The 26,301-nt window shown below is 42.1% G+C and overlaps 1 protein-coding gene and 1 long non-coding RNA gene across 4 annotated transcripts in view; one reads left to right on the plus strand and one right to left on the minus strand.

Annotated features, from left to right (window-relative positions):
* The window catches only part of large2 (LARGE xylosyl- and glucuronyltransferase 2), a 102,438-nt gene that overhangs the window by 42,644 nt on the left and 33,493 nt on the right, over positions 1–26,301 (plus strand). For all 3 annotated transcript variants that reach the window (XM_086070623.1, XM_086070624.1, XM_086070622.1), the window contains exons 3-5: positions 2,737–3,026; positions 10,473–10,555; positions 14,000–14,123. In XM_086070623.1, coding sequence (XP_085926749.1) covers positions 2,737–3,026; positions 10,473–10,555; positions 14,000–14,123 — 497 coding nt within the window. The remainder of the gene's footprint in view (positions 1–2,736; positions 3,027–10,472; positions 10,556–13,999; positions 14,124–26,301) is intronic.
* Positions 1–26,301, minus strand: part of LOC147178121 (uncharacterized) — a 51,370-nt gene that overhangs the window by 5,089 nt on the left and 19,980 nt on the right. The window lies entirely within an intron of this gene.

The following is a 26,301-nucleotide window of genomic DNA, read 5'->3' on the forward strand; positions in this document are numbered from 1 at the left end:
CACTGTAGCCGAATTTCCGGTAGCCGGATCCACTTTCGTCAACATGGGTGCTTGCAATCCCACTGTAGAACGAGTCACAAATTTTCTAGGAGTAGCCTCCGGGAGTTTGACAGTCGTGTTAAGGTCACGTAGTCCCATAACCTCCCCCACAGCACAAGTCAGATCAGCAAACTTGTCCTGAATGTCTACAATTTTATAGCTATTCGCCAATACATTAGAAGTTTCATCAGTCATGTCACATTCACGTCGTCTTAACAATTCGTCCCGCTCCAATTTTTTCACAGAGACGGTTACGCCAGCTGCCAAACCGTCTGCCGCGGCTTGCAAAGTAGACCGAAGTGGTCGAAAAGTTGTATCACCGTCACCATTATCCCAATCCACATCGAGATTACCACTATTTACCGTTAAAATCGGTGCTTGCAAATCCTGCAGCATTTGAACCGCAGATTTGTACGGCGAGTCTGTAAACGGGTTAACCTCAGAATCAGACACTGTCTTATCACCAGCATCTGTCAACGCCCCCCGAGCGATGTTCACGGAACTGCCCAACGGCAACATTCTACCCCTCAAGGAAAATACAAAAGTCTGTCGTACCATTTTATCCAGCGACAGTCGTTTGTTCACGCATGCCAATTCCACAGCTTTAATCAGACCTACTAAACAAACTACGGACGTCAATGGAGGGAACCAACCATTGTCACGGCCAGTCGTCATCCAATCCAGCAATACTTTTTTCATTTTAAGCCGATGTTTTTCCGGCATCGCTTCAACTGCAACCCCGGAAGCATTCTTAACTTGTGCATCTAAGTTTAAGTTCCCACTATGAACCGGAAGTACATTAAGGTCAAACCATTCAGTGTTACGATCGAAATCGCCCTCCATTTGTAGTTTTATTCTACTCAAGCAGTATTAATATTTATTTATGCAGTGACGTCTCACTTGTAGTATGATAGTTCAATAGGTTTAATTATTCGACAACGTTTAAACAATTTTACAAGAACAACACAGGCGCCCACAAAAACATACACACATCACAGATGTTGTGAACATACATAAATAATCACGTGATCTCTCGATCGCAAATACAGCGGTACAAGCCAATCCCCGCTGCAATCAATCTGACCCCCCAAAACTGTTCAATTTAAAACAGGGCGCGCTTTTTTTTAAATAACTTATCACGTGTAAAAACGGATGCTAATGCAAAAGTATCATGCCTACCATGACTAGCAATCCTTTGGCTTCAAAACTGTTTAAAAAACAGGCGCGCGCCTACCATGACCTCCTGGATCCTTAATGGGAAAAAAAATCTCCACGTCACCCCGTAATCCTCTCAAAATTCATAACAATAACCGTCATAGTCTCTCGATTCCTTCGTAGTAAGACGAAATAAAACACTTCTACTTCAACCTGTATTTCAAAACATGGCTCTCTCTTCAGCCGCGCGCATAACCGTTCCGGGTCAGCACGTTCGTCACCTCATGCTCCACCCCATGTACGTGTACAGTTCAATGTCGTAGGAAAAAATCCCAACTCAAGGACTCCTCGTCCCCCTTTCAATAGAACGACATCAAACCACAACTTGTCCACACAGACCTCATGTAAAAAAAATTATACAATTTAGAAGACGAAAACCAGTTGCAGCGATCCCAAACAGACAGAACTTCCCTACGTGGATAAAAGTCTCCACTTACCGTACTTATTTATCTAGGCCTAGAAGTTCCATCCGTCCGTGAACACCGCAGCTCGCAATCATCTAGAACATCCACCTTTCAGCGTCGGGGTCACCAATTGTTGGAAATCATTTCTTTGATTTCTGCGTGTTCAAATAAAACTCAAAGTTGAAGTCTCTTGGAGAAGTTTGCCAGCTTTATTTCTGAAAGACATCTTAGGATCTGGCTCAAACAGCTCTGGTCCAAAAGTGTAACCTTCTCAAAGTACACTCACACATTTATACAAAAACAGTTCCCTCCCCCTTCATCGACAAAGAAGTACCTTTTGCCCCTACAGACATAGAGCACCCCCCATTCTTCCTGTCAGCAGAGTGTAATACACTACTTGATAATCTTACTTCAGTTCCTATCTTAATCCACTCAAGATGTGGGTAAACAATTGGCCCCCGGCGCCTTCTCGCACAAGGGATTTTTATGGACCGACCTCTGATTGCATTTACAGACATCCCCTCATTTAGATTGAATCAGAAACCTTACTTCCCCAGGATAAGAACAAAAGACTACAGATTAACTAACATATGGGGAACAGTTGTAACATATCTAACTAATATCAAAAACAATTAAAAATATATAAATTGAAACAGAAAAACAATGTTAATAATCTAACATTAGAAAGCACATTCTCAACTACTTCCTAAGGAAGACCGTACTTGGAAATTTCACAAGACCGTACTCTATGTTCTTCATATTGAGAAATGGCATTGACTTGCTTTTTAAAATAATAATAATAAATGAGAGAACTGTTAAAATAGGAATGTGCAGGTGTATGTATATATATATATATATATATATATATATATATATATATATGTCTCATGTAACCTATGTTTTTTGTTATTATATTGGAGTTGGGTAATATTTGAGAGGAGATTGCTTTGTAAAGTCAGGTTTACATGTTTGCTCATTAATCTGTATTGTTTTTCTTCTTTTTTTTTTATTTACTTTTTTTAGCTGCAAAATAAAAACAATTTATTTAAAAAACATATATTATTTTGCCTTTCCACAGATCGTCGGTCCCTGTTCCTTCCTACCTGTTTGGCGGACACGCCAGCATCTCAGTTCTTGGAACGAGCCATCCTCAATTTACGGGTTCGACAAGTGGAAGAAGAGAACAGGCAGATCAAACTACAGCTTAGCCAGTCACAGAGCACTGCTACCCAGTCAGCTGAGAGAAATTATGGCAACCAGCAGTGGGGTGTATCTGCTGACACTGGATCAGAGGATGGGTACAACACAGCAGAAGAGAAGAACAACCACACCGAGTGTCCAAGATTGCCTGCCATCCAGAAGTGTGAGGTAAAGGAACACTCACTTACTTTCCCCCCAACATAAAAGTCTTAGATGTACAAGGGTTGTTTCTTGGGTGGCTTATGCGTTGTGTCAACCTTCTTTGGTTTGGGGACATTATTCCAAATGTGATGGTTGTATAACTTTGTAGGTGATGCAATTAAATCATGTCATATGGACACTATGGGGGTAGCCTTGTTGATTAATCAACAGTTCAGCCTTAACACTCCACAATGACGGTTACGCCTAAAATCCTGTGTTTTGGCACAACACAGATCCCTCGCAGAAAGCAAAATGGTGAAAATGGTGATTGTATTTAAATCATTCAGCAATGTTCCATTAAACCTTTCATTCCACAACACATGTCCTTCTTCCACTTCCCAACATCCGACTCACTCACCCAATCACAAATCACACTCGGACAACTTCACAGCTTCAGTCAGTCAGAACTTATAGAACTCAAGCAACAATCCATGTAACAACAATTTTTTTTTGTTTTAATAGTACAGTAGCAATTTGCAGTTGTGTGAAACTGGTGTTAGCTATATAAATTTCGACTGTGAGGCCATAAAGGTGCCTAAATGTGAATGAAAGAGCGAGTAATGTGATTTGTTGAGCGGGTCTGAATGTAGTTGGATGAGTCATAGCGGGACAAGTGCACCCTATGAGTATTTGGAGGTGGAATGCAAGCAGTTGTGGACAGCTACAACAGTTGACAATTGAATAATTTAATAATAATAATAATATAACGTCATTGATAAGTCCACGTCGACTCAACTTACAATCAACTACAGATAAATCTGAAGTCATTCTAATCTACCCCTATTTATCACACTCTCATTTCTTTTGAGCAAATTTAGCATCTTGTTAGATGATGCTAAAAGGAACTTTGTTGAGTGTAGCATCCATTGATAGTAAAATTGTGTTTTATTTTAGCAAGGCATACACCAATAGCACTTTTTTTCAGGCTGAGTATATGTACAAGTTCTCACATTTGAGCATTGACGTACTAGCCTGTAACCCAGACTCATCGCTGTTACATGGGGTGAGTCTGGAGTCAGTCCCATCAAGCGCATTTCTGAGGCGGGGCAAACATAACCAAATAGATATTGGAAAGAACCAGCGAAGAGCAAAAGTTACGTCTTCTGGGCACTACCTACGTATTTTCACCGAGTGTAGTCTTGTCGGTGGCATTTTCGCCGTAGAGACAGAAAATAACGTGAAACCGTAGCAGACAAATCAATGTAATTTAGGCGGCCTTTGCGAGTGGCAACGTAAGAGGGTCGCTGGTGGCTTCACTTATCGCAATACAGAGTAAGTCATTGTTAAGGCCCAGATACATCAATCTGACGTCTGTGGCGTCGGCACGTTGCGTAGAAAAATTATGTAAATACACACAAACGTAAACAACTCATACCGGTGTTGACAGCGGTGCCGGGGCAAACGCGGCGGTCAGCTGGTGAAGCTGGAACAAGCTTCGTCCCCTTTTCGTTCTCAAACGCATGGATGTACGTTGTGGCGTATCCTGAAACCTGTAGACTCCTGACTGCTACCGATCGTCAGTTCACCCGAAAAGCTTCGGCCGTGCTGCCCTTCACGTTTTGGACGCGGTGCCGACCCCCAGCTTCTGAAGGAGCTTTCTCGAGACCGCCGGACGGACAAGGATCGCACTGTTAAATGCGCGGACATTGACAAACAAAACAACTTAGATTTCCTCTGCCTGACGGAGAACTGGACTGTCGCTGGTGAGTCCACCGCTATGATTGAATTACTACCGCCTGGCTGTGCTTACTTGGACGCTCTGAGGACGTCGGGCCAAGGTGGAGGAACGAAGACTATTTAAAAATAAATGAATAAATAAATGTAAACGATGTCTATTTACCACATCGATCACAGCTTTGAAGCCACCTTCTTTACAGTCGGCCAAACTGTCACTGTGCTGTGCTGTGTCATTTACCGACCTCCAAAATACAACAAGGGCTTTTTAAATGACTTTGGAAATCTTCTTGCCGAAATCATGTTGAAATATGATCATATCCTCTTTATGGGGGACTTTGATATTCACGTGTGCTGTCCTGAAAAAAACAAAGTTGAGTTGAGTACTGTTTATCCGCGTTTTCACTTGCTTCTCTTGCCCTGATTCGCTTGCTAACAGCCAATCGCAGTGATCAAATGCCCCCGACGCAGATTCGACATGTCGAATTTGCTGGAAAACGATCACCCTCACCCCGACGTATTCCAACGCGATCCGACTTCACGACCTTTAGTCTATTCATTTATTTTTTTACAATTTTAACCCTAACCCTTAATTATTTTTGTTTCTTTAATTTTCTTTTGAAATAAATATTTCCAGTGCCGACAGCTGCAGCTGAAGTTTTTTTTTTTTTTAATGACCATGCCCTTATTCCAGTGTAGCTATGTAGGAGTGTATCTCTAATATTCAGTATTTACACATAATCCACATACTGAACTTTTCCATGTCAATCTGTGTGCATGCTGTGCGTCAACAACTAAGAAATTGCATCTACCAGGTATACCTGACTCAACTCTTGGAGGAGAAGACGGTTATTAAAAAATAAATAAAAAAGTTCCGCCACGTATATACAAACAAGGAAATACAAAATACAATCTAAGCATCAAATGATCTGAAATGCATACATACTGTATCAAAATGTAAGTGTTACACAGATATAAATTCAATGTGGATGAACACCAATACAACATCACTGATTCATTATTGCGATATAATACTGTACTACATGCAAGAATCACCAGATATTTCTGTGCTTTTTTGTCAGATTCTTTGTCATTAAATTTGTCATTTATTTGTTTTGTTTTTTATATGAACTATCAGCCAGTAGCATATAATGGAAGTGGTGCGATATAGTATTGGGAAAAATTTGACATTTGTTCAATCCAATCACAAATCAATGCATCTACAGGTAGAAATGAGATTCTTCAAAATACCCCATTTGCAACTCCCAATTTACAGTATATATATCATACTTTCAGTTCATATACTATAAGAACTTAAAGGAAGCAGAGGAGCATAGACAGCGACTAAAATCCAGGATAATTTACGCACGCACACGCACCCCCCCCCCCCCCCCACACACACACACACACCCACACACTTTGATCTTATTTTCTGTCTCTGAGCTCCAGGTTTTCGAAGATGTGTCTGCTAAAAAGCCAGTGAACTGATACCATACATATTTGACGAGCTAAATTTGAAGTTTCACATCAGGGGATTATGTAAATTTGCCAGGTTCACTGCTGGTGTCTCTGAAGCTCTGCATAGACTGGGCCTTAACCTGGAACTAGGGAAGGGAAGACCAAATGACAATGGACAAATCTGTTGTTCTTGTTCATATTAAGCATTGGGAATGACATATTTTTTAAATTATATTTTGGCAAACACTTTCTGATAATGTGATCTGGATCATATTTATACCCATGGAGTCAGACCGAATTCACACGCTGAAGGTCTGTGTAGTAAGATTTCACCACAAAGCAGAAATGTATAAACCAGGTTGCGCCCCCGTGCGTCTTTGTTTTTTGCGCATACACAAATGAGGTCATTTGCATACATTTGGCATTGAAATTGCCCACATCTATACAAATGAGACTAATTGATAAACAGCATCTAATTCACTAACGGCAGAGCTAATAGCCACACGGAGTTTGAGTAACGCAAACAACGTCTATGGAAGGCTGGTGTAAACTTGCCGCTTCCTCGATCCTGTGGAAGGCTTTCAACAGGCAGAGATGCTCGCCCCACTATTCACGCAGATCATGCACTGTGCGTAGGGTGACATTCGCCGAGCTGATTCGGGATCGTGGTGGATTTGTGTGTGGAGGGGAGGGGGGATTTTTAAAAATAATTTTCACATGACAGCTGAATTAATTAACACTTTGTGATGCTGTATGAAAATCCACGTGATCCACAGATCACATCTCCGCATACTGTATGCCCATGTGAACCTGAAAATATAAAAATGATCGCACCAATATTTTGTATTTTATGGACATTAAATGAATGAATGACGTCGTCGTATTCCTCTCCGCTGCACTACAGCTTTAAGATGTTTTCTACACTAAGTCAACTTTTTTTTTTGCTGATAAACTGTATAAACTGGTGTCAACCAGTTCTCTCTACATGTCCTGGTCATTATTTTGACATTTTAGTGCATGTTTGTTGAAAGCTTAAATTTGGAGCAAAAAAATTGTTTTTGGCGCCATTTTAAGGTTAAACACGGGAATAAACACAATTTGGCTTTTTGTCCTCTCATTACACAAGAAGTCGGCTGCTCTGTCAATTGGAAAGTGTGACATAGTCGCTGTGCCACTCACCGGCTCGGTCGCCTCCTTAAATGCCTTTTTAGCGAGTTGCTGCTGTCAATCACAGTCAGATCACGCCCAACCCTCTTCCCATTCGCAACCCAACGGTCCTCCAGGCAACACAAAAATTGAGCGCCAATTTTAAATCTTAGTGAGGGGTGAAGCAAGAGTCTGATTTCCTGTTGAGTTACCCTTTAATGGCGCTAAATGAGGAAAACGCTTTTTCGCCTCCTCGATCCAACGTCGCTTTCTGATTTCATCTTTGTCGCAATTGTTAGTATACTGCCGTGTTCTTGGCGCAAATTCATTAACCTAGCAATAGCCAGATTGATATTGTATAAATTAAGTCACCCTCAATTTTTTTTCCTTCCTTCCCTTAACATTTCACTCTTGGAAATATGCGCTTAGTCAACCTAGGGTGGGGTGAGATGCCTCCGTTCTCCCCCTTTTTCTTAAACCAGAGACATTCCAAAAGAGATTACACTCTTTTGAAGTCAACCACAGGCCATCTCACCAGGATTTGAATGTTTGTTTGTCACCAGCCAGAACCAAGAGTTTATGGCACCAAAGTATTTTATCGGGAAGCATCATCTTCACCCCTACTGACATCGCAGACTGGCAGTCTGCAAACTCTTATCAAAAGTTATAAAACAACATGGGCCAAAAAGTCCGTTGGAATCCTGGTCAGTACATTCCAGCCTTCTTGGAGGTTACACGTGACCAGAGTGCCTTTAAGTGGTTACGATCGGAACTGCCCTCACATCCACAAAGCAATCTTAAACATTTCACATTAGAAATTCATCACATACAAGTGAACTTGCGCACAACTGAATGTTTCACATCATATATGTCTATGAAAAAGAAATGTCATATGTATTTCTACAGGAATGATGATTTTAAACCCAAAGATTATTTAGTTACTCCGGAAAGAATGAAATGATCTCATGATGCGTTATTAGTTGATATGTGTAACAATAATTTGTTTGGAAGAACTTGACTTGCCAGCCTGACCAAATTAAATACTTAATTATTAATTATTTAAATAATTTGGAGTTTAAAAGTCTCTGACTTGGGTTGAGCCAAAGAGGGACGGCACTCGCACCCCATTTGACTGACACGCCCCACAACTTTAAAACAGCCGGGGCGACCTTTATTCAGCGCTCTCGTTTCCGGCCCGCTGTTCCTGCTTCATTCATCTTTTTCACCTCGTCTGGCCCAGAACTGATAAAAGGACTCACCAGTGACGTGCCACGTTTTTCAACCATGTGGCATCTCTGTTCCCTGAATGACCAAGTGTCTCGGACTTGGCGATCGCACCGAACCGCCGCCGTGCTCCAAACCCCAGCGCGCGCACTCCTGCCAGACTGACTTTTTGCTCTTAATTTTTCTTTTTTTTCTTTTTCTCTTTTTTGGGGGGTTTCGTCACACCTCGGTGGCACAAAGTTGCCGACAAATTTTTACGTGTCCCTGTGTGTCTCCCAGCGACCACAGATTAGACTCTGGCAGCGCGCAATCCCCGTGCGTCAACCAGTACCTGCTCCATCCTCCGAGCGTCCCGTCGTGGAGCTAGCTGGTTCAACGGCTGGTATCCCTAGGGACGCAGGCACGCAGCGGATCTCAGCCTCAGCAGCGGGATTTGGGCAGCTCCTCGTGCGCCGAGAGTACAACTCCGGCTGAAGCCCCCGACCTCGCCTGAAAGCGACATCCACCTTGAGCCCAGCTGCACCGCCCCTTATCTGCCGGTGGCCCTGAGCTGCGTCGCACCTCATCCAAATGTGAATTTTGTCATTTAAAAAAAAAATTTGCCTTGCCTTTTTGGGAGCAATTTTTTTCTTCAATCGACCTTCCCTCTGCTAGCTCGATTCAACTTACTCCAGTAAGTTGCACGTCTCATAGCCAATTTGACATATCGCTGGTGCAACTTCCATTTCAAATATCTCACAGGTTTGACAAGTCAAACCTTTCCTTTCTACCTTGTTAAATTGTTCCTTTCTTATTTTTATTAGCTTAATTGTTATCCCTTTTCTTTTCACTGTATGATAGTTAGGTAGGCAGTGTTTTGATTCTGTATGTGTAACCGTAGTGAATAAATGCCTGTTTTTCTAAATCTAGTTCAGTTTCAATCGTGCTTGTGTCAGAGTGGATTATTAATTATTTTATTAAAACAAAGAACCACAAACATTGAATGTGGCGACTTCAGATTATGAATAAATAAATGAGGATTTGGATTTTATTTGTTGTGTTTCTCCAAACCTGAAAGTAAACAGAACGTGGTGCCCCTATAGGCGATTGAGGGAATTACGACTTACTCAAGCGCCGATCAAATTACTAATTCGTCCAAAAGACAACATCAATTATCGCTACAATTGCGATTCACTTAGTGAGTTCTCCACAATATCAATCTAGGACTGCTCCACGTTGATTGGCTCGGGAAAGACGGGACATTCATTACAACACTTCGAGCTGATTGGGCGATGCGGCATTATGCACGTTTGTTTTGACCAATCACGGTCACTGATGAAAATGTCGTCTTCGTTCTCGTTGAACGAACATCTTTACCAGCTAAAAATGCACGAAGCTCCTCTTGCTATTCAACATTTAAGGAAACGGTGAGTGATTCTGCAAGAACAGAATTGCAGCGTACATTTGTCCATGTTAGGTTTGTTTATTTGCCCTGGTGTCGGCGCTGGCTTCCTGGTTTCGTCACAGCTGAGCTGCATATCACGCCCCCTAACACAATGTTGCTCTGTGATTGGTCCGAACCACTAGTTGTTAAGATCAGAGGAAATCAACGGGCTCGGTTACAAGATGTATTCTCGGGAGTTTGTGAACTCACAAATACTGTGAGAATTCATCTTGCAGAGCAAGGTTACAAATCTATTACCATGTGTGGTAAATCAGGCCGAAATTTGGTCCCAGCTGTCAAACTTTGTGGGCATGTTTTCATTGGTATACCATTAGAGCAATATCCTTAGTGAATATTATGTTAACAGGGAGCAAGCTGCGGGTGCATATGTGGAGAAATTGTTTGGCACTGTCAGCGGACGCAGTGCATTCTTAGTAGATTTGGCTCTAAGTATATACTGTGACATTTACAGTTATATGTCTCCACAGGTGATACATGTTGCCTGTGTTTGTGCTGGACACAACGCCAGTAGAGACATGGTCACACTTGTCAAGTCTGTCCTTTTTCACAGGTGAGATATGTTGTATAATTTAATTTTAGAATCAGAGTAAAGGTGCCATTAGTAGTCAGCTCTGATAAAAGAATAGATCGACGAACAGCTGTTATAACAAATAAATGTATATTTTAAAGGTTTGCTGCTATGATTTCTATCTTTGAATGTGGGCTGTTCTTTACAGAGTGTAAAATGTCAAGTTAATCACATGTTGTTGGAATCCAAATTCTTAAAAAGACATGCAAATATTTGTTTAGAAGTCATCCACTAAGGTTTATGATGATTTGATAAATGTGGGTATGCGGCTTGCAGGTTTTAAGTCATTACTCACTAGCCAAAGTTTTCTTTGTTCTTTGTTTCTTAACTGACAGTGCTCATGTTTTAGAGACGTGTATGACACCTTAAGCCGGTGTACCAAGTTTAGTCATATTTAAATATGCCATGAAGTAATATTAAATGATCGGATATGAAGTGATTTTTGGCTTTTCCCTGTCAGGGGTCGCCACAGTGAGTAAGCCGCATGATATGTTTGGTAGAGTATTTAACCGGATTCCCCTTCTGACAGAACCCACCCATTTTTATCTTTATAAAATGCTATGAAAAGTATATCAAATTCACCATACTACTCTTTTATGATGCATAGACTATTTTATAAACTTTACTGAGCTGGAATTAAAAGAATTGAAAGTCATCACACGCTTATGGGAAGAAGGCCGTAACCTTTCAAAATCTTTGCTTTTGAATGGTTTGCGCATTGTATGTTGTGGTCATAAGATCAGTAAGAAAATCTTTATATATACACAGTCAAGCCTGAAACTATTCATACCACCGGCAAATTGTGATTTACAGTTGTATTCAACCAACAATTTTTTCCTAGATTGGAAATGACACAGGTATCTCCCAGAAAATAATAGGATGTTGTACAAGAGGCATCCCTGTGGGGAAAAAAATATTTATCAGCTTTTATATACATTTTAACAAAAAGTGGCTTGTCCAAAAGTATTCATACCCTTCTCAAAAATCAATAGAAAAGTCTTTATTGGCAAGCAAACACAACACATCCTATCCTTTAGTGATCAGCTTTTTGCAAGTTGGAGGATTTTCTTGTCATCACCCAGATATTTAGTACCTCCGCAGATTCTCAACTGAATTCAAGTCTGGACTGTTTGGGTGTCACTGTAAAACGTTAATATTTTCGTCCATGAATCATTTCTTAACCACTTTGGCTGTCTGTTATGGGATTTTGCCATGCTAAACTGTCCACTGGTGCCCAAATCTTGAGTTTCTCTCTATTTTTCATGGCGCCGTTTACTGTGATTAGGTACCCTGGTCCACAAAGTATAAGGTTCCCACCACCACGTTTGACAGTGGGGATGGTGTTTATCTGGTTGAAGACTTACCCCTTTTTATCGCTAAATAAAGGATACATCATTGTGGCCAAAATTTTTCATTTGTTTCATCTGATCATAAAATATAAGACCAGTGCTTTTTCTGGAGAAGTTGTATTTTCCCTAGTCTGTGACCGTGGAATCCAGCAGTGTGCAGTGTTTGTGGGACTGCCTTGAGACATTGCCATTAGCAGAGGCCACATTCGCTAATATGACCTTGGTGGCGATCCTTGAATTATTTTTCACCTCTCTCACTTTGCTCCTGGCCAGCACTTTTGGCTTATGGGTATCTCCTTTGAAATTTTCCACAGTGCAGCGCCAAGTCTGGATTGGCGCTGTAGCGCAGCCACAGGGAGTTAACGGAAAGCATAGAAGAAGTAACAGCAAAGAAGACGAACCACTGATCTGAATATATTACTTAATTGCCGATAGACTTTTGAAGCCAAGAGGCCACCATATTACTCCTCCCAAGAAACGTTTCTCGGCATACAATTCTATACATTTATAGTATCGAAATTGGAGAACATGGAAACAGTACTTAGTAGGAACAGCATGATTTATGATGTTTTAAATGTGTTAAACAAAAACTAGACAACTTCAGACATTTTACAACTTGCCTTAAATACATGTATAAATTATCTGCTTAATGATGTTTACAGGAAGAAACTTGTATATATACTGTATATTTTTAAAGAATTATACCTGTAATTCAACAAAAGATGTTTGCAAAATCTAATATTGGGGTCTAAAGAACTGAGCAATAAAAGAAAAAGGTGGTCTTCAAAGCAGCACATACCGTCCAATTGTTAAAAAATGTTTTCCTTGTTAAAAAATAGTGACCACCCCCGCCCCTCGGCTCTATACTAGCCTACAAGCTGTTTATGTCTAATCTGTACGTATGCGTATAGTTTATACGGTAGTCTGCTCACGAAATTGGAGGAGTAAGGTGGCCGCCCTGTCGCTTCAACAGCTTGCACGGGCGTGTATGGGCTATTGGCTATCCAGTAATATATACAGATCAGTGAGACGAACACAGGAGAAGTGACAATGGTGAGTACAACAACATCACGCAAAATATTTTGCTGTAAAAGCTAAAAGAGGTTGCGCAAAACGACTAAGACATGGCTAGCCGCCATTGTTGACAGACTGATGCGCAGTCGCGCGAGAATTGGAACATACGTCATCAAACTACGACAATGCGTCATCATCGAGCTGTGACCACTACGTCATCACTGGAGCAGTATCCCGCATATGCTGTCCACTTTGGAACGTACGCGGCGCATTTTGAATTCTTTCCACTCTGGAGCCCGGTTACAAAATTGATCGTTTTCAAACTCCGAAACGGCGCCGCCATGTGGACGAACTGCCCAAACAGCAAGAAACTTGTGCGGATACATTGAAACGGGCTTGCATGTGGACAGGGCCTGAGCCATGATTGGTTGTTATCTACTTCCTCAGCACAGGTTATGTCATCTTCAGTCGGCAGCAAGTGGGAAAATAGATTTTTAAAGGTATTAATTGTACATGAAAAATACATAAGTTATCAAATTCATTCTGGACAAATTATGAATGTTTTACTGCTGAAAATGGCTCAAAGAGTCAACTATCTCTTTAAACAGCTTTTCCTAATCAATCAGGATAATTAGGATGCTTTAGAACATTTTGGACTATTTGAAATAGTTAAAAACTTTGGATTTGCCCATGGACTTCGACAGTCTGCAAAGGGTATTAATAATTTTGGACGTGCCATTTCTTGTTCAAATGGAAAAAAGAGCTGAGAAATATTAATTTTCCACAGTGATGCCTCTTGTACAACAACCTATTATCTTCAGGTGTCATTTCCAATCCAGGAAAAAAATTGCTGGCTGAATACAAGTACATTTAAATCAAAATTTGCCGGGGGTAAGAATAATTTCTGCTGCAAAAACGGTTTGGTTTATGGCAATGTGTTGAAGCGGATTTGGCTCAAAATTGCAAACTGTTGTTTGCAATTTTGTATTTTATTATTTAAGAATTGAGACGTGATTATATGGATAATGTTATGAATTGAGTTTTTTCTGTCTCAATTTTCCAGGAGAAATCCTCTTCACTTTCATTTTATCATTGATGCTGTGGCCCACCAAATTTTGAGCTCCTTGTTTCAGTCCTGGATGGTCCCTTCTGTCCAAGTTAGCTTTTATGATGCAGAAGAACTCAAGGTAAGAGCATGCCAGGCACGCATAACTGTGTCATCCCTTGTCCCAACAGTAATACAATGCACTTGTCCTCCTCTCTGTTAGTCACTACAATTATCATATCAAAAGACAATCTCTGCTGTCCAAGGCAGCTGCGATGGTTCAAAGATGATAAAGGTTTTCTTGCAGAAAATTCCTCTCACCGCCAGGTTTAAAGAGCATCAAAGTGAAAAAGACATGAATATAAAAACTGTTCAGTGCAGACAAAGTTAACACATGAGGTCACATGGTGTCACAATCTTTAACGGATTATCATCTATATATTTTTATTAATCAGAAATATACAGTATCTTTGTTTATCCTTGCTAGCAGCATATCGTCATTGGCAGAACAAAAATGTTATGTTCTTCCACTGGATGGCAAAAGGTACAATAAAGCTGTGTAGTCACCGGAGGTTAGGTCACATATGTGCAAGTCACAACCAAGTCTCAAGTTGCAACCTTCAAGTCTTAAGCAAATCCCAAATTAATGTGAAATTAAATCAAGCAACTCAAGTTGCGTCACCAAAAAAGCGGGTCAAGTCATTACATTGCTCAAGCAAGTCATCTCACCACAACATATTGTATCGAGTGACGATCAAATGTTTGTTTTTTATTCACTGATCAAGACAAACAAAACACAAAAAATTAAAAATTAAGATTAAATTTTTTATTTATAATTAATTACAGGATTTTTTATTAATTAATCTATTTTAATCTCATATCTGCTAAAGGTCCCTAAATAAAGAATTTGAATTCTAGGACATTACAAAATTGTAGTGCATGTTCTCATCAATTGAATACACCAAGAAGAGAAGATTTGAAATCCCCATTTCTATTGTTGAAGTACGCTTCATAAATGAAATTCAAAAGAAAACATTTAAGCACATCAACAAACCAATTAGGCCAGGCATTATTTTAAAAGATAATCTAAAGTTGAATCTAAACTTCCACAAGCTGAGGTCCGGTGTATGGATGGCATGAGATGAATTGATAATAGCTGTGGTAGTTTTTGAGCTAAACTAACCAACTGGTAATCAGGAAAAGTTAGAGGTTAGAAGGAGAGGTTAACAAAAATCTAAAGCTACAATATCTGTGTCATAACAACTCAAACCCAAAAGAGAAGCTGGGGCCACAGTATCAACTCCTCAAATCAAAAACCCATCCCAAGCTAGTTTACAGGATCTGACAACAGACAACTACTATGTGTGGGTGGAGCCAGATACACCATGAGGGCTAGATGATTTTCCCAAAACTGTCTCGCACTACAGGGACCTTGCCTGGCAAATACACAATTAAAATTGACGCGGATGTTCGCCGACAACCAGCTGCTCTTAGGGAGAAGATTGTCGATAAATTGGCTGGGATGGTGGAAGATGGCTCTATAGCAAAGGTAGATGAGCCCACGGAATGGGTTAGAGATAAGATAATAATAATAACAATAAAAATGCATTGGATTTATATAGCGCTTTTTTTCTAGACACTCAAAGACGCTTTACAATGGAATGGATACATTATTCATGCACTCACACATTCACACTGTGGTGGCGGTAAGATACTTAATTAGTCACAGCTGCCCTGGCGCAGGCTCACGGAAGCATGGCTGCGTGTGCGCCTACGGGCCCTCCGACCCCCACCAAACATTCCCACCTTCCATACACCAGTGTGAGTAGCACTGGAGGCACTGCGTGTGAAGCACCTTGCCCAAGGACACAACAACACATGACTTGGGGAGAGCGGGGATCGAACAGCCAACTTTCTGGTTACTGAACGACCGTCTCTACACCCTGAGCCGCCACAAGATAAGACAAGATAAGGATTTGTATTGACCCAAGTGACCTAAATAAAGTGATCAAGCAGGGGAACACTACCCAATGCCTACCTTAAAGGAAGTAATTTCTGGCATACCTGGGGCGAAAGTCTTCTCTGTCTTGGATCAAAATTTGGATTTCTCCAGATAGAGCTGGATGAAGCTTCATAATTTCTCAAAACCTTCAACACTCCAATAGGAAGATTCAGGTGGTTTAGACTGCCCTTTGTTGTAAAATGTGCCCCAGAAATATTCCAGCGCATCATGGACCAGATGCTGGAGGGCATCAGTGGAGCATCATGGATGACATCCTGATAGCGGCTCCTACGATGGAAGAACCACGATGTCATACTACGGAGAGTGGTTGACAGAGCCACGGAATATAATCCCAAACTAAATCTTGATAAATGTCATATTCGTCAATCTGCTGCGCCATACGTGGGACATCTGGTAACAGCTACTGGTCTCATGCCAGACCCTGCGAAGACCAAAGCTGTGAGGATCATGCCGGCGCCAACAGACAAGGATGGGGTCCGCCGGTTTCTAGGTTTTGTGACATACTTGTCAAAATTCATACCCAATTTGAGTGTGGAAGATGCTCCGCTGCGGCAGCTCCTGAAGAGTGATGTCGAGTTTGCATGGCAACCAGCTCAGCAACAATCATTCGAGCGGCTCAAACAGCTGTGCATGCATCCTCCAGTGCTCAAGTATTTTGACGCAGCCAGGCCAGTAGAGATATACTGCGATGCCAGCAGCGTGGGTGCAGTGTTGCTGCAGGACGACCGTCCTTTTGCCTTCTCATCCAGGTCACTAACAGATTATGAGACACGCTATGCTGAAATAGAAAAGGAGATGCTGTCTATTGTGCATGCCTGTGTCAAGTTTCACCACCACATATTTGGAAAACATGTCACAATATACAACGACCACAAGCCACTCAAGGACATTTACAAGAAACCGCTGCTGTGCACCCCCATGCGCATCCAGAGAATGCACCTGAGACTGCAGTGGTATGACATTACAATCAGGTATAGGAGAGGAAAGGACATGGAGCTTCCAGACACCTTGTCAAGAGCACAGCTAAGCGACAAGACACCTGAGGCAGGTGGTCTTGACAGTGTCTCCATGCTCAGTTTTGTTTCAGTGACTGACCAGAAATTGCAAGAACGCACAAAAGAGGAGTTCAGTTCGATCAGATAATTCACAAGGGCTGGCCTGTCAATAAGAGGGAGGTGCCCAGTTCAGTGCAACCGTACTGGGACTAAAGAAGTCAACTATCAGTGTCGGTTGGCACAGTGTACAAGGGCCTGCGTATTGTGGTGTCTCCCACCATGCGCACACACATGTTGGGACTCATACATCAGTCTTGTCTTGGTGTGGTGAAGAGCAAACAATGAGCTTGTGAGGTCCTATACTGACCAGGAATGAGTGCCAAGATTGAAGACATGATCAGGAACTGCTGTAGGTGCGCCGAAATCCAAAACAAACTTCCTAGAGAGATACTCAAGACAACAGTAACGCCGGATTTGCCATTCGAAAAAGTAACCTCTGACATATTTGAGTTTGAAGGCAAACAGTATGTTGTACTAGTGGACTACTACTCAAAGTACATTGAATAGATGAACTGAAGGACCAGCGCAGCAGAGCCACCATAGAAGCTCTGAAGGCCCAGTTTGCCAGACATGGAATCTGCTACACCCTTCTTATTGATAACGGGCCACAATACTCTTCTGAGGAGTTTAAAGAGTTCTCCAGGAGTTACGGCATCCTTCACAAAACGTCATCACCTCACACTCCATACTCTAATGGAGAAGCAGAGCGGGCAGTACAAACAGTCAAGAAGCTCTGGAGTAAGGCATCAGACAAGCATCTAGCAGTACTGGACTACCGAACAACTCCACTCAAGTCAGTAGGCCTGTTGCCAGGTCAAATGCTCATGGGCAGGAGGCTTTGTAGCAAACTGCCAACAGCGCGTGCACTACTTGAACCTATGGCGTATGATGCCCAAAGGGTTAAGCGCTTGCTTGACATGTCCAAGTCCACCCAGAAGTTCTACTATGACCGCAAGAGAGTTGCCAACACTCACATTGCCCTGCAGCCAGGGGACAAGGTGCGGATGGCACCGTATCCAGCAGTCCCCGATGATCTCCATTAGTCATTCTCCATTCCCACAGTGGTCTGTGATCCTACGTGGTGGAGAGCGGGGGAGAAAGCAGTTTTGTTGCACCAGCCAACACCTTCGCACCAGCACCCCGATCGCCAACCGATCTTGCCGTGTGATCTGTAGCAAGTCATGGTCTAAAATCCCTGAGCTGTCACCAACTGCGATGGCGTAGGCGCCGGTTCCACCAGAACTGTGTGCCTCGTTGCAGAGGGAGCCATCAGAGTCCGCATAACTCCATTCAAAGGGACCGTATACAACCCGGCGGGGTAGAATAGTTCCAGAAACATTAGGATAGAGAACAGGCATGGTAAAGAATAGATGCCTGGTGGAAGTGATGTGCTAGCAACCTCTCCTTTATAGTTAGTTTATGACTGCGTTGATAGTTAATGTTATTTTTGTTATTGTTATGGTGTTTAAAACGTTGTAGTGTTTGCTAACGTGCTGCATTACTGTTAATCTAAATTATTAGTGTGGTCGGTGACTGAAGAGGGGAGATGTAATTTATTGTGAGTTGTGTTTGATATCCACAATTGCTTTTGCTGTGTCCATCTCGCTTGCCGCACTGAGCGGCAGCCAGACGTGGAAGTAACAGAAATAAAGAGTGCCGGCAGCCTTGAGCATGGCCTTGTCTGGCTTTCATCATTAATACATACTTTACAGATCACTCATCATGATTCATCAGACTCCCTGTCAGTTTTGTCTCAGAATGTAGCTGTAAAGTCTCCTCTGTAGTATATTTATTCGCCATGGTGATCTAGCTTGTAGTCTCTGTGCTGAATGGCAGTTGCGGCGGCAACTACGGAAGCCCTTGGGTCCCGGCGACGTGAAAGATGTACATTGAAAAGAATAGAACCGTCAAAATAATGGCTCTGGGAGATCTAGGTCCATGTAAATTCGCCTCGCTCTCCTGTGCTGCACTCGCGGCATCCATGTTTGCTGCTCGTAGTGGCTAGTAGCGCTACCCTGTAGTGGTGCACCTCTGCACCCTACTGGTACCTCGATGGGTCAAATTTCAAACGCTTGCACATTGACTTGCCACTTGCGATCAATTGCGTTATTTTTTTAACGCACTAATTTGCACGCAATTTATTCTAGATTAACGTATTAAACTGACAGCCTTAATAAATAACTGAACACATAAAGAACATCAAGTTTACATCTTTAAAATCCAACAACAACTTAAGAGTATGCAATACATGCATGTAAATATTATTTAGAAGAATGCATGCGCTTTTAACATTTGCATTAGTATTATAATAATAATTAATAATAATTCATTACATCGCCTTTCAAGACCCACAAGGATGCTGTACAACAGTTAAAAACAAAATTCTACAGACTAAACAGAATTATGAAAAAAACTGATAAAATTAAGGAGCAATGTCGTTATAGTGCATAGGCGATCTTGAATAGGTGGGTTTTTAGTTTGCATTTGAAAATGGTCAAGGATGGTGAATTGCGGCAATTAAGAGGCAGAGTGTTCCAAAGCTGAGGAGCAGAGCGGCTGCTGCTCCCCATAGTACTGAGGCGGACAGGTGGAACGGTCAGATGAATGGATGAGGAGGATCTTATGGTGTGACCTGGAGTGGTGATGTGGAGGAGGTCAGACAGGTATGGAGGAGCGAGGTTCTGACTAGCTTTGAAGGTAATGAGGAGCAACTTAAATTGTATGTGGAATTTGACCGGTAGCCAGTGGAGTTGCTGGAGAACAGGGGTGATGTGATGAAAGGAGGGAGTTCTTGTAATAAGACGTGCAGCTGAGTTCTGAACTAGTTGGAGTTTATGTAGGGATTTGTGTGGGAGGCCAAAGAGGAGGGAGTTACAATAATCAAGACGGGAGGTGACAAGACTGTGAACAAGAATAGAAGAAATTGGGAAGGAGTGGCGATTGATGTTGCGGAGGTGGATGTAAGCTGACCGAGTTATGTTATTGATATGTTTATGGAATAATAAAGTGCTGGTTGAGGATGACACCCAGACTCTTAACCTGAGGGGATGGGAAAACTAGGGAATGATCAACAGGGATGGAGAAACTGTCAGCTTTGGATAATGTAGACTTTGTCCCAACCAGAAGAACCTCTGTTTTGTCACTGTTGAGCTACATGAAGTTGCAGGTTTACAGCTACCAATGTATCTAACACTGCTTTTGTAATGATGAACATTGACATATGTTATGTGTAATCATTATTCTCCTAAATAAGAGTCAAGTTAAATGTTATTGTTGTATTACCCTAGCGATTTCCAGAGAGTTTTCGCAAGATTTCTGATGCATAATTTTATGCACATTTGACATTTTAGTGTATGTTTATTGAAAGCTTGAATTTGGGGCAAAAACTGTGTGTTTGGTGCCATCTTAAAGTTAAACAATGAGATAAACATAATTTGGCTTTTTGTCCTCTCATTGCACGAGAAGTTACAGACTATGTCACTTGTGGATCGTGACGTATTCGCCCCCGCAACCCACCAGCTCATTCTCGTACACTCCTTAAACGGCTTCTTAGCAAGTTGCTGCTGTCAATCACAGTCAGACCACACCCAACCCATTCGCAACCCTAGGTCCTCCAGGCAACACCCCCTTTGAGCGCCAATTTCTAATCTTAGTGAAGGGTGGAGAGAGTCTCACTTTTTGTTGAATTACCTGGAGGCTGAGGTAGAAACTGAGCCATCACATAGTCTAACTAACCCCCGCGCCCCCTCGTCTTCAGGTGACCGTAAAATGATGACCCACCTGCGACTTCCTGAGATCCCCCCCGCAGAATCCAAAGAGAAACCGTTCTAATGTCTAATGCGTAACACTCACTAACAAACACTAAATTACGTACCTTACAATTTGTTGCCAATCAATACAGATTTCTCAGTGAGGTAACCACCGTTGCAGTTTTTTTTCCCGCTCTGAGCTGCCATTATGTGTCCCAGTTTGATGACGCATGCAGCTGTGCGAAATTAGTCAAGTCAATTTAATTTTCATTTCAAAAATCCTAAAATGGTTCATAAGCTTTGTTATTTGTATTCTTGAACTGTTTTATTCATACTCCGTTATGTATTCAAATTAGTAAGACACTAAAACGGCCTACTTCGGAACACATTTAGAAGAAGGTAATACACAGAGATGAAGAATAGCTGTCCTCCAGGAGTAAGTTACTGCCCAACCCCCCCTTCTTTTTGTGTGCGCTTGTGTGGGTGAGTGCATGTTTGTAGTGTGTGTGACTTCATCCTGCATCATTCACATCAGCATCATCATCATCACATTCTCTTTCCTGGCTAGTCTTTATGCTGAATAATAAGGCCTTTGTGCTGACAGCTGCTTAGACCTGCAGTGGCTTTCAATTAGCCCTCATCACACTGAAGAAAATCCGTCAAGACTTTAAGCCGATTATATTTGCAGATGATGCTCTTATACAGATCCAATTACACTGAATCAAGATAATTAATTAACATGCACTATTTGTAGACACACACATACAGTAGAGCCTAAATGTTTTCCATGTGAAAATATTTTGTTAATCCTCAATTATTGGGCCATTTTCAGTATGTGTTTTGTTAGTAAAAACTTTTTCTTCCTCTCTCAAAATTGTCTCTTATATTTTATTTATTTTTGCAATTTAGAGTGAGTGTTAGACTGAGTATTATAAGCTATTTAAAGGTATTTGTCATTTAAACAGAATTTGAATGGTAGACTGCATCATATCCCTTAAAAAAAAAAGGTAAACAATACAAGGTTTAAATTAAACAAGGTAAACAAAAAGCACTGATTGTGTAACAGTTGGACCCCAATTGTACCACACTCTCCTGGTATTAGTGTTAATTTCATTAAAGAAAACGCACCAAAAATATTTTCATCAACACACATTTTTCACCGGACGAAAACTAAATGACTAGAAAAAAATCCTCATTAATAAAGAATAATTGGGACTAAATCAGTATGCATTTTCGTCATCTAATGACGATGAGAGGAAAATGTATGTCACTTAATAAAAACTGGACTATAATCTATGGACATTTTAGTTCATGAACAAAGACGAGACGAAAATTATTCCCCTTTTTTGCAGCTAGTGAGTGCAACATGCAACTGGACACATGGGTCAGACGGGAGGTGGATTCACGGTGAAAAGTTAAGAAAAAAAAAGTTATAAAAAAAACCTATAGTTATAACGTAACATTAATCCAATGGCTGTAACGTTCCAACAATAATTTTACAGTAATCTGACCGCTAACTAATGCTGGCTATTTTACTAGCTTGTAGCATGGAGCCATAGTAGCCACTGTAATTGTGTGTGAAGTTGTTTTTCATCAAAACCATGAGAGAAAATTGCATGTGAAATAGTTTTAGATCTAAAATGTTCAACATTATCGGCTGCCCAAAAAAAAAATGCAGCGGTAAAATGATTGTCCTGACTAAACGTTGACAATTTTTGTTGACTAAAACTAGAGGAATAAAATGATATTTTCTTGGACTAAAATAAAGACTAAAATGCTAGATTTATAGTCAACTAAAAGTTGACTAAATAAAAACAGGATGAGGTTGACTACTTTGATAAAACTAACAAGCGTGATTGAAACTGGGCTAAAACTGAGACTAAATTTAAAAATGGCCGATAAAATTAACACTACCTGGCATGACCACTCACACAGTCATAGAGGTTAAAATGTGCATGCTGAAATGTGTATGGCAACATAATGTGTACATCCAATTGCTATGCACTAAGGAGGAGTTGATAAAACAAAACATGTATTTTATGCAAATTATTAGATTGACTGATTTACTTTTTATACCTCAGGAATAAGTTTGTTTGCCTCTTCCACTAGCAAAGTGCAAAACCCTCTTTTTAAATTTGTGATACAGGCTGTCAGGATGTTTTGTGTGCAGAACCACGGAGATGACAAGCCAGTCTGCAGTATTCCTGGCTATCCTGTGAACTAATAATATTATATATAACTAATATAACTAATATTAATAGCTACACATTAGACTATCAGTTCATCTTGAACTCAAGCAATGGCCAGATGGATAAATCTGCTTAAAAGATACAACTCGCGTCATTCAGCAAAAGTTTTGGTATGTCTTCAGTAGAGCTGGGACAAAATATCGTTTGGCAATATATTGCGACACTTGTTCACACGATCGGCAGTAACGACCATACATTGCTGTGCAGCGCATCCGCCATGCAGCGCGGCTGCATCACAAGTAGCCAGCTATATGTTAATCTGCTAATCGCAGAGGGGGAGCAGCATTGCGCCACCAAAATTTAGACGCAACTCAAAAAAGAGATGAACGAGAGTGTAGCCTACTAGCTATTAGCTAATATGTTCACCTTGGACCGGGAGCAACCAAAGACGAACGGCGCTTTCCCTCTTCACTCGCTGCTACCGCTTAGTAGTGGTTAGTTTATTTTCCTCTCCTTTTAGTAATGTGCTTAAATTCAGCATTCATTCAGTCGGCAGGATTCAAGGTGGCCCCCTCGGCTGAGCCAGGGGGCCACGACTTCGGCTGTGCACGAGGGAATATACCGTCCTCCACCGGCAGCAACGTGGTGCCACGCGGGAGATGATTTGGAGAGGCGGTTGGCATGCTGGAGCGGCTTCGAGGTGACCGCAGCCGTGACGCGGGCTACATGCGGGAACACAGGTCCTTCTCCACCGACATCAGCAAGGTTCCCCGCGGGCGGGGCCAGCCCCAGCCACGGGGGGACTGGCGCCCAACGGCGGGGTGCCCCGCTCTTGATCGATGCAGCGACGCTCAGAACAAGACAGGTGCTTCTAAGTGTCGATGATCAGGAATGAGTACATCAGAGGGACAGCACATGTAAGAGGCTTTGGAGATGAAGTGAAAGAGACCGGATAGAGATGGTTTGGACATGTTCAGAGGAAAGGTAGTGAGTATATTAGCAGAAGGATGCTGAGTTTCCAAATGCCAGGCAGGAGGTCCAGAGCAGGAGTGTTCGGTCCTCGAGAGCCCCTATCCAGCCTGTTTTCCATGTTTCCCTCCCTGCAGCACAGCTAAATCTAATGATCAGCTAATCAGCAAGCTTTGCAGAAGCCTGATAATGATCCTGATCATGAATCAGGTGTGTTAGTGGAGAGAAACATGGAAAACAGGCTGGATAGGGTCTCTTGATGACCAAACTTGAACACCCCTGGTCTAGAGGAAGACCAAAGAGGAGGTTTATGGATGTAGTTGAAGAGGACATGAAGGTAGTTGGTGTGAGAGCAGAGGTTGCAGAGGACAGGGTTAGATGGAGGAAACTGATTCGCTGTGGTGACCCCTGAAGGCAAAAGCCGAAAGGAAAAGAAGTCCACTCCCTGGTTAACAAGATGGAGGAGATTAAATTATGGGACGTTCACAACCAGATAGATAGCTGCATCATAGTGATAACGAAGACCTGGCTCATGAAAACATACCGGACCTAGCTGTGGAGCTAGCAGCACGGACATTGTTCCGGATGGACCGCACACCAGACAACGGTAAGAGGGGTGTGTGTGCATCTATATTAACAACAATTGGTGCATAGACACTGCTGCCCAGACCTGGAGTTTATACTGTTAAAATGTAGACCCTTCTATCTGCCCAGGGAAATCAGTCAAGTATTTTTAGCTGCTGTATATATCCATCTGCAAGCTAATGCTAATGTAGCTATGAGCAGGCTGCATGATAGCATCAGCAGGCAGCAGAAAAAACACCCAGAAGGCTTCTTTATCGTGGGTGGGAACTTCAACCACACTAACTTAAACACTGTGCTCCCCAGATTCTACAAGAATGTGGATATTAAAACAAGGAAGGGCAGAACATTAGGCCAAGTGTACACCAGATTCAGAATATTTATTGCCATTGTCACAAAGGAATAACAAAACTTAGTTTGGAGCATCCATACAGCAGAGTTGGTAAAGTGCAAAATCCAAACATTTCTGGAGCCTACAAACCCGCTCCTCCGATCACCTCGGGCACTTAGACCAACTTTCCCTTTTACTGACACCAGCTTACAAGTCCGTCATCTGCAGGTCTAGACCACAGTACAAGTCCATCCAGTGCTGGACTGAGGAGGCCACACTAGCCTTGCAGGACTGTTTTAAGGACACCACATGGGAACTATTTTAGGAACCAGACATCGAGCTCCACACCTCCTTTGTACTGTCATACATCAGTTTCTGCATGGACAATGTAAAAACAAGAAAACAGGTGAAGATATTCCCCAAACAAAAACCCTGGTTTAACACCAACGGCAGAGCACCACTTCAGGCCAGAGACTCAGCAATGTGGTCAGGGGACATGGAGGCCTACAGAAAGGCAAGAGCGGACCTGAACAGAGGCATTAGGGCTGCTAAAACAAAATACAGATAGCAGATAGAGGCCAACTTCAGGGAAAGCAATCCTGGCTCCAAGTAGAAAGGAATTCAAATCATCACAGACTACACACGATGCCAGATTACACCCTACCCCATGGACACTTCTCTCCCAGATCAATTGAAGTCCCCCCCCCCGGTTTGAAGAGGACAGCAGACAGGTAGAGGACACACAGCTGACACCACCAGAACATGACCAGCCCCTTACCATCCAACAACACCAGGTACTGAGAGTCCTGCGAAGCATCGATACCAGCAAAGCACCAGCACTAGACCGGGTACCAGGGAGGGTGCTGAAATAATGAGGCCATCAGCTTGCTGCTGTATTCCCTAACATCTTTAACCGTTCGCTGCAGCAAGCCTAAGTCCCCACCTGCCTGAAAACTGCCACCATAATCCTTGTTCCAAAATCCACTGCTGTCACAGGACTGAATAACTACTGGCCTGTGGCCCTAAAGGCATAGATACGCCAATCCGACGTCGGGAGTCGGACAGTGTTGGGCCGACGGCCTGATCAGTGTATTAATTACTGTCGTGAAGTCGGATCGAGTTGGAATACGTCGGGGGGCGTTTCCAGGAAATTCGACATGTTGAATCGACATTGGGCGTCGGGGCATTTGATCACTGTGATTGGCTGTTACCTAACGAATCAGCGCGCGGGGCAAGAAGAGGAGGTGACAGATGCAGATAAACAGTACTCAACTTTATGGTTTTTCAGGACAGCATACGTTAATATTAAAGCTCCCCATAAAGAGGATATGTTCATATTTCAGCATGATTTCGACAAAAAGATTTGCAAAGTCGATTAAAAAGTCCTTATTGTATTTTGGAGGTCAGTAAATGACACAGCAC

Source organism: Leptonotus elevatus, chromosome 3 (assembly GCF_054856555.1).
Source record: "Leptonotus elevatus isolate MCC_2025b chromosome 3, RoL_Lele_1.0, whole genome shotgun sequence".
Lineage (NCBI taxonomy): Eukaryota > Metazoa > Chordata > Actinopteri > Syngnathiformes > Syngnathidae > Leptonotus > Leptonotus elevatus.